The 8,825-nt window shown below is 42.7% G+C and overlaps 1 protein-coding gene across 1 annotated transcript in view; it reads left to right on the top strand.

Annotated features, from left to right (window-relative positions):
• Positions 1 to 2,820: 2,820 nt before the first annotated feature.
• Positions 2,821 to 8,825, top strand: part of insyn1 (inhibitory synaptic factor 1) — a 46,821-nt gene continuing 40,816 nt past the window's right edge. Inside the window, exons 1-2 of the mRNA XM_044030946.1 lie at positions 2,821 to 3,369; positions 3,677 to 5,255. Of these exons, the coding sequence (XP_043886881.1) occupies positions 5,112 to 5,255 (144 nt within the window). The 5' untranslated portion in view covers positions 2,821 to 3,369; positions 3,677 to 5,111. The remainder of the gene's footprint in view (positions 3,370 to 3,676; positions 5,256 to 8,825) is intronic.

The following is an 8,825-nucleotide window of genomic DNA, read 5'->3' as shown; positions in this document are numbered from 1 at the left end:
TATATTATATATACACATACATGTGTATATATATATATGTATATATATATATATATATATATATATACATATATATATATATATACATAGTTTCATACTTGATTTTAAAGTGTATATATATATATATATGTATATATGTATATATATATATTTATAAATAAATAAATAGATATATATAAATAAATATATATACATAGTTTCAGGTTTTTTTGTTTTTTTTTGGACTTTGATTTTTAAAGTGTATATATATATATGTATATATGTATATATATATTTATAAATAAATAAATAGATATATATAAATAAATATATATACATATACAGATATATGTATGTATATATATATATATATATATATATATATATATATATATATGAATAAATTACTTTGAAATAACATTTGAAAACTCAAACAGATATAAACTATTTATATCTGTTTGAAAATATATTAATCCATATGACTACACAATAACCATTGCCTTTAGGTTGTGCATCTTCACTTTCAGAACCAGTTCCTCAGGCCAATCATGAGCCTTACTTTAAAACACTTGAGTAAAGTTACAGGAATAACCACAAAAAAAAAAAAAAGCAGCCATCTGTCTTTATCTTAACTGAAACTTTGAATGCTTCCCTGCAGTTCCGAAATGATCTTTGAAACAGATGTACATATCACATTGTTGTTGCTGGTGTGCCTTACCATGTCCACTGCTCGGAGATTACTGTCCGTCAAAGCCGTCAGCCTTGCCCTGTGCTTTGACGCCATATTTCCCGCTGCAGAAAACAGTTGCTCTGACGATGTTAAGGTTGCAGGAATGCACAGCATGTCTTTGCCAGCATGACTGCATTTGGCATTCAACATGTTGTGGCATTACTGGCACCCTGTCCTCCGAGCAAAACGCAGAGCTCTGTTCAAACAGCAGTCAAACCTCAACGCCTCAATGCGAAGCATTTTCGCCGCGAGGATTTTTTACATTCAAATGACTCAAGTTATTCGAGGAATCGTGTCAGCCCCAACACATACTGTATGCATGAAGTGCAAACACAAGGAGGGGTATCTGTATTGATCGCTGTTGTTTGTCTCTCTCTACTTAGTAATAAAAAATAAATCCATTGCACATCTCGTTTCAGTGGCCATGAACCCAGAAACCATAGGAAACCACTGCTTCTTTGTTTATCAGATAAGTGAGAGTATGACAGCTAGGGAGGTAAACAAAGCAAGCCAACTAAAATCTATCCCAGCCTTTATTCTTATGGTACCAAATTACTAATGTAGTTTTCTCTGGATCGAAATGCCCAGCCTGCTGTTTATTTGTGTGTACTCAGAGTATCTGTGTGCCTCAGTGTATTAGTGTGTTTGTATTAGTGTGTTTATGCATATTTGTGCTTGTTTGTGAGCCTGTGCCCAACTGGGAAAAAAGAAAGGAAAAATTATGTTCTGTAAAATGTCTCCATAAATGGCATGGCACAATAAATCCAAGGCAGAAATATTAAGTGGAACCAATATTTTGCTGGACCCACTCCAGGTGCCTAGTGAATTTCACGAGTCAAGATGACCTTAGGATTAAAAAAAATGTATTTTACAGGGGAAGATATTCCAATTCCCTCCCATCGAAGGCATCACTGACATAGTGCTATCTATGCTGTGCACCTGGGCCTCCTCAACTAAGAGGTCATCGAGTATACATTCTCTCTTTCGGGGACAGTTCAATAAAATATGCCATGCATATCCAAGCAAAGGAGGTATTCTGCAATGTCAAGGAAAACAGAAAACAATGAAGAGGGGGAGAAGAGAAACGTGTTGCAAACTGAGATGGAAGCCTCGCATATGTGCAGACGGACAAAAGTAAAGTGAGGCTAGAAAAGAAACAGGGTCCAGGACACCTGTTTCTGAGAGGGAACAGTTTGTGAGCAGCATCTTGAAGGTGTGATGCCGCATCATCAGACGCAGGCACATGGCAGTTTCCGTCTTCCACACAGAGCATCATTGTCCATCGGAATGTGGCACGTAAAACATCAAGTACTAACACAGCGTGATTATGCGCAAATAACTTCTTTAAAAATGAACCAAAACAGAAAAAAAAAACTTGTTCATTTATTAATCAAAGAATTATACAGCAGAGTATTCCCCCAATTAGCCTTCGAGCATCAGCCGAGCATCTGCGATCCTGGTAGCAGAAACCACAGAGGACTGCGTAGAGGGCCTGTCTAACTTTAACCCACTCTACTTTTCTCTTTACAATTATGCAAAAGAATGCATTGACCCGCTGGCTGTTCACTACAGTAATCTGCCAAACCCCCCTGGTAACTGTGTGCTTTGCTCACGAAGTTGTCATTGTGAATTTATCTTACTGTTCCATTATCTCCTTTAGAAAACTAATTTCATATTAGGGTAAACACCTCCGGTTGTCTTGTGTTGAAAAACAAAATCCTGATGAAGAGGACAAGGAGAGGAAAAGTCACTCTGGCCCTGCCTCCCTATTTCTGTCTCTCAGTCAGATGAGGTCATCAAGCACCAACCTGCTTTGTATATTAATGATGCAACAACCCAGGAATTTTGATAATTTACCGAGACCCTAGAGGCTGCTTGGCTGGCAGTAGAGAAAGTCTTCACGTTGATTTAAGGGAGAGCTAACACCCTTGAAAGAACTGTGACAAAGGCTAGATAGGTAGAGTGAGGCACATATAGGCGCCAGCAGAGAGAAGACGGGAGAGGAGCGAGGCACAGGAGGGACTGTGCAACTCACTGTGCCTTTAAAGCACAAAGCCCCTCCTCCACAGAGCTGAGCAGAGCAGTCGAGTGGTGCTGGCAGGAACCTGAGCCCCACGATAAACTCTGGCATCAGCTTCCCTTCATCCGGCAGTCAGAGAGGACACAGTGAGGGCGCAGGGGCAGAGAGACGGGGACAGAGACAGAGAGTGACAGAAAGGGAGTAGTGCGATAAAAACAGGCAGATTGACAGAGCAGAAGAGGCTGTCATTGGAATCACAAAGCTCCTTTTTTTTTTACAGCAGCAGAACTGCCGCTCTGTTTGCTGCCTCCCAATGCAGGCGAACGCTGCCAGCGATGACGGGTGGCTTGTTTCCGGCAGCACAGCGATCTGAGTGATGGTACCGGCTGCAGCAGCATCACAATCCAAGGCAGGAGCTCTCCTCACTGCTCTAGCTCTTAGTCATCCTCAGCCTCCTCTCTCCATTCTCAGAGTGCTATCAGGGCCATTCATTGCTCCCATCTCATGCTGCCTGCCTCCTCCTCCTCCTCCTCCTCCTCCTCCACAGCCTCGTCCTCAAAATCTACTCCTCCTCTGATGAGCCACAGCCTCAGAGTGAAATATCCCCGCTAATAGAAGCTTCCCTCTCCCTGTCAAGACAGTAAGTAGAGTGTGTGCGTGTGTGTGTGAGCGACAGAGAGACAGAGGAGCTGTTAAAGATTGGGTTGTGTGTAGCTTCAACGATCTTAGTGCATGGACAGTGAGCTCAGGGCATAGCAACAGCAAAGTGATGCACAGGAAAGGGGTGTGTGTGTGTGTGTGTGTGTGTGTGTGTGTGTGTAAGTAGTTCATTCCTGTCCATCTCTGGTTCTCCCTTACTCTTTTCCTGCTTCTGTGAAGTAGAGAAACGGGGAGGAATAGAAAGGACAGAATAAGTGATTGCTTTTTTTTTCCCCCCATCTGTCCAGGTGCCATGTGTGATTGGCCAAAACACCCTGTGGTAGTGGCATCGCCCTGGATTAGGCAAGTAGCTCTCCCCCCTGCTTGTTCTCTGGGGCTCCTCTGGGAAGCTTTCAGGGGATTTATCTCATCCGACTGGATGGCACAGAGCTCTCTGCCTCTCTGAAAAGAGTCCAGAGGAAAAAAAACACATACTACATGGATAAGAAATAAAATAATTATCCAATCACAGCACAAGGAGGAAGACTGGGTTCCCTTAGCAACAACTGAAGATGAGAAGATAATCCTTCTCTCTTTCCGCTCCCTTGGTTTTTGGGCACACCCCTGTGGACTGCTGGGGGTCAGTGTTTTGTGAGAGGACTTGGAAAGCACTGTTGCTTAAGAAGAGCTGCCACCCAAATTCCAGAAGAAGGTGCTCGTTTCCCTCCCAGCCCGCTTTGTAACTGTGGCTCATCGATACCATGATCGTTTTGTTATCCCTCCACAAATTCTCATCACAAGTCACGTTCCGCTGGCTTAGAAATCAGTTCACTCCGATCCCACGCCTCCTGGAATAAGCCCTGCTTTTGGGAGATACTGGACGCTCCGTGCAAAAGCCCACACCTACCTTTCTCACTTTCATAGGAGAGAAATAAAGGACAACGTGATAAAGTCATCATTTTCAAAGAAAATGGATGTGAGGCAAAGTTTGTACTGAGAATCTTTTTTTTCTTTTTTTTTTTTAAATAATTTTTCCTGGAGGAGAAAGCGTCGCACTGCACAGAGGAATACCCCCTTTTTCCTTTTGCTCTATAAAGACAGTGGCCCTTGCTAAAGGACTATAGCAAGACAGTAAATTGTGTCCTCCCTCTAGCCACCGATAATGTAGAACAGGATCATTTTGCATTTGAGCCACTGCTGGGAATTCTATTTTTCTATCTATGCTACATAGCTCCTTTGTCTGCCATTATGTCGCTGTGTTTCACAAGTGAAAGAGATCATACAGGACACACTGACGAGGAAAGAAGTCTCTTCCCTGTATAGACAGGTGTTTTAAATAGCTCCTCCTCAAGAACAATTTTAAACACACACAATGACACATGAGATGAGTTGGCTCAACATGATTATGTAAGAGTTTCATACCAGCCTGAGCCTGTGCGTTTTTCCCCTCATCCCTTTTTCCATGGATTTACTGCATATGACTTTTCCCATGCTCATTTTCGGTTCATTTTTGGAAGCGTCTAGGCATGAGTGTCAGAGTGTGACCCGGTGCCGAGTGAGTGGGCCAGGCAAGGCGTTTCGGCTGCCCAGGTGCTTTTAAGATGTTGAGGTATCCCTGCGTGTCCGGGGCCCCTGTTCGGATCAGTAGCACTGAGGCTCCTCGTAGCCAAAGACATGGACCCCGACTCGGCTCCCCCACGCCCTCAGCCTGTTGGCCACTGGCCCCACGTCACCCTGTAAAGGATGTCCCTCAGCAGAGCTCCGGCCCGGGACACCTCTGAGACCCCCAGCCCGAGAGAACGCATCCGCAGCCACATGAAGATGGTAATCGACCAACTGGAAGGCATTCTCAAAGAGCTCAAGGATGTGGCCAAGGAACTTCGGGAGGTGAGGTTCAAAATCGTCTCACAGACACGAGGCTGTGGAGGGGGTTGAAGGAGGGAGGGAGAGAATGAGGGTGCGCTTATCAAGGAGGGTGCATTTAACTAGGTGTGAAATTCTTTTCACAGCATGGAGATTTTGATTAAGATTTGAAAGTGATGAGATATCAATTGTCTATTCTTATAACGGAAGGATATTGTTGACTGCAAATCTTTCTTTTTTTTTTCTTTTCTTTTATCAAAAAAATGGCTGATCAGCAATGACAAATGTTCGTCATGTGTTCAGTTCGAGCAGCTGAAAAGCAGCAAAGCCAGGCTGAAAGGAAGCAGGCAGAGCTTAGATAAGACACGAGATTTAGCGCTGCGGTAGTTATATAACTATTTTGTTAAGGATCGTAATGTATTTTTCAGACTGCCATAGTAACACTGGAAAAATGTCTGTGTTTGTGCAAGGGTCAGGAAAGACATATTGCGTGTGTGCATTTGCTAATAACCTGAGTGTGCTGGATATTTCCCGAGTACTTTTGTTCATGTCTGCAAGATTATAAAATGGCCATCATCATCTTTTTGAAATTATCTTTACAACAGTGAGTTCTTCTTGCAAAGCTTCTCCAGAGAAAGAAAGAAATGCTGAGCAAACAGGTGTGTGTGTGTGTGTGTGTGTGTGTGTGTGTGTAGCACATCACAGGATTAGCCTCAAAACTGTCTCGGATCAGATGCAGGGGAAACATGCATGCATCCGTGTGTGTGTGTGTGTGTGTATGTGTGTGTGTGTGCTGCCTGAGGTGAAACAGTGGATGTTGGTGTATGTAATGACTCTGGAGGTGAGGGTGGGCGAACAGCTACGGTGAAGCCGCCATAACTCACTCCATCACCGGAACCCCACAAGAACCTTTGCCCTCCCTTCTACCCGAGTCCCAGCTCTGTCCAACTCACCATGCTTTACTTTATGTACTTGCACAGTTGTAGGTGCAAGGCCACAACTAACAGCGCACCCTCTCTCTGGTGAGCAGGAGAAGCCGGCCTGTGCATGGGGGTGATTGATGATTATGGGACAACTGCAAGTGGAATAAAGCTGGCTGGAGCTATTTATAAACAAAAACACAGCCTGTGCCTCTGCCAGCTCCAACACATTTTACCATTCTTATCCCAGACGCCATTAGAGGGGGCTCTGCACAGTGGCTCAAATGTCATTTTTCTTACTGGGAGAGCAGAATCCCACACATTGCAGGGGCTAAGGCATCACATTAGCTGCAGTGGTGGACACAATACGGGTATCAATATCCTACAATTAACTGACCGGTGAGTTTGCAGAATGTATCAATGGAAGATGAAGAGACAGAAGCAGAATAGTGCCATCAGATGCATGGAAGCTTAATGTTCCATTAAATCTTTCATTCTTAGCCACATGAAAGGAACAACCTAATAGATAACAACTGTCACATAAATAAATGATGAATTGCCACATGACTGTGGTGAAATAAATAACCCAGTGGATGAGCAGTAATGACTGATTATCTCCCACAAGGGCTTTGGGGAAAGTGGAGACACTGCAGTGCTCTAAGGAGTTAAAGCTGACACCACAGAGCACGGAGCGGCCCAGAAATTAAGAAGTTACTGGTGTGTTAGTACTTCATAGCACTGCTTTCATAGCTCAAGATCACATACCTACAGTGTCCTTGTTCACTTCACAGTGCACAGAGCCAGCTGAGTCACAAAGTATATCCAGAGAGAGAATTCAACCCCACATTCGAGACACGATTAGTCGCAACTGGAAAGCGATTTGTTTTCTACACCCAATTTTGTGATTATCCATCAAATCAAACCTGCACACATTATATACTGCAGTGCTCATTTTGTCGAAATCGGTACCTCTGCATGAATTAAAATGTGAGGTTTTCTAGTCAAATCATCTTTGTGGTCTAGTGCAGCAGCCATTCAAATCTGTCTTGTGTAGATTTTTGAGGACATTGGAGTGCGAGGAATGCTTTCACAACCGCTGTTTTGTTTTTGAACCAAGTTTACACAGGGTCCAAATTGAATAACTATCAACACGCAATATTAACCAGATGACAATGAAATGAATACGGCCAGTGTGATAGTACCGACAAAACAGAGAAAACACACAGGAACATGTCCTTTGACAAAGACCTTCACCTCAATTTAAAAGACCTTTAACGAGAGAGAAAAGGGTCACCCATGACTCTTACTTTCTTGCCTGCCAGAATCCATCATCCTCATTGCTAAATATCTCTTCCCTCAAGGACCGCCTTAACTCACCTCTTAAATAATGGCGAAAATAGGTTCATCATTTTCACCAGAGAGCTTAAATCATTGCAAGCAACACCAAGCGCAGTTTCATCCAACCCTGTGGTAATGCTAAACTTTAACCACATAAATAAAAATGCTTTCCTGAGTGTCCAGCACAAAAATCGACACCATTTTTAGGAGTATTTCTACTGACATTTCACTGAATTGTCATTATGCATTTAACTATTTTAAGGGGTTTTCTGACGTCATTAATTGACGTCAGAAGCAAATTCCCACTCATATATTTGACACCTATGTTGCATATGGTAGTTTTTGTCCATCCGTCACTGATCCCTGATTAAATGTATGTTGGTTCTTACATTGTCTACCTTTTCTTTCCTACTTGGTTGAGGAGAAGTCAAACTAGTTGTTTTTGTTAACGGCTCAGTAAAAGTGGCCTTTACATGTCAAAAAAATGGAACACAGGAGACAAGGTTTGAGTTTTTAAAGAGTGATGTCTTTAAAATTCACTACCCAGATGGCATAATGGTTTGAGTAGTTGTCTCTGCTTACCACTCATGAGGGGAGGTACTGTACAATGGACAATCATTCCATCCAGGGGATGCTAGTCCATCGCCGTGCGCAATGGAGACGAGAGATAAGCACCAGGCAGAGGCTCCTTCATGGAGCATATTACACAGTCATGCATTCATCCTCTGCTTCTCATCAAAATGCAGCCTGTTTTACTGTTGACTCCCATTACAAAATGTATGGCAAGTAAAATAAGTGTGATCTAAGAGAAGGACAGTGGAAAGTAATATTCTGATAAACTACTCCATTTGTAATAATAACAGTGGCAGCACTGGCAACTCGAGATGAAGTTATTCATTTAGGTATCATGTTAACCTTGGACTTGGAAAGTCAGAGGATAAACAATGGGAAATAAATGACACTGAAGCAAGTTGGAAAGCACTAAGAAATTTCACTTGTTAAGTAGTTCCTTCTTTAGAAATTATATAACACTGAAACAAGGGCAACCCAGGCATCTAAAATGGAGGAGTGCTGTAATGGTGTTCACAAGAGACATGGCTTGGTAAATTCAAATAATTTAACAAAGTGCTGAAGAAAAATAACAGAAAAAGGGAGGCAGTGAGGAAGGTTTGGCTGTGTGTTGGGGGATAACAACAATAATCATAATAGACAATGTTGTATGTCTGCACTCATCTCAAGGCAAATGAACATAGAAAGGCAATCAGGACTTGTAGACCTAAAGCTCCACATGAGAGGAGTGAATATAAGCTGGACAAACAGCAATTAGCAGCAGCAG

This window comes from Solea senegalensis, linkage group LG7 (genome assembly GCF_019176455.1).
Source record: "Solea senegalensis isolate Sse05_10M linkage group LG7, IFAPA_SoseM_1, whole genome shotgun sequence".
NCBI classification, from domain to species: Eukaryota; Metazoa; Chordata; class Actinopteri; order Pleuronectiformes; family Soleidae; genus Solea; species Solea senegalensis.
Note: the sequence above shows the minus strand (reverse complement) of the source record. Positions and strands in the feature narration are given on the sequence as shown.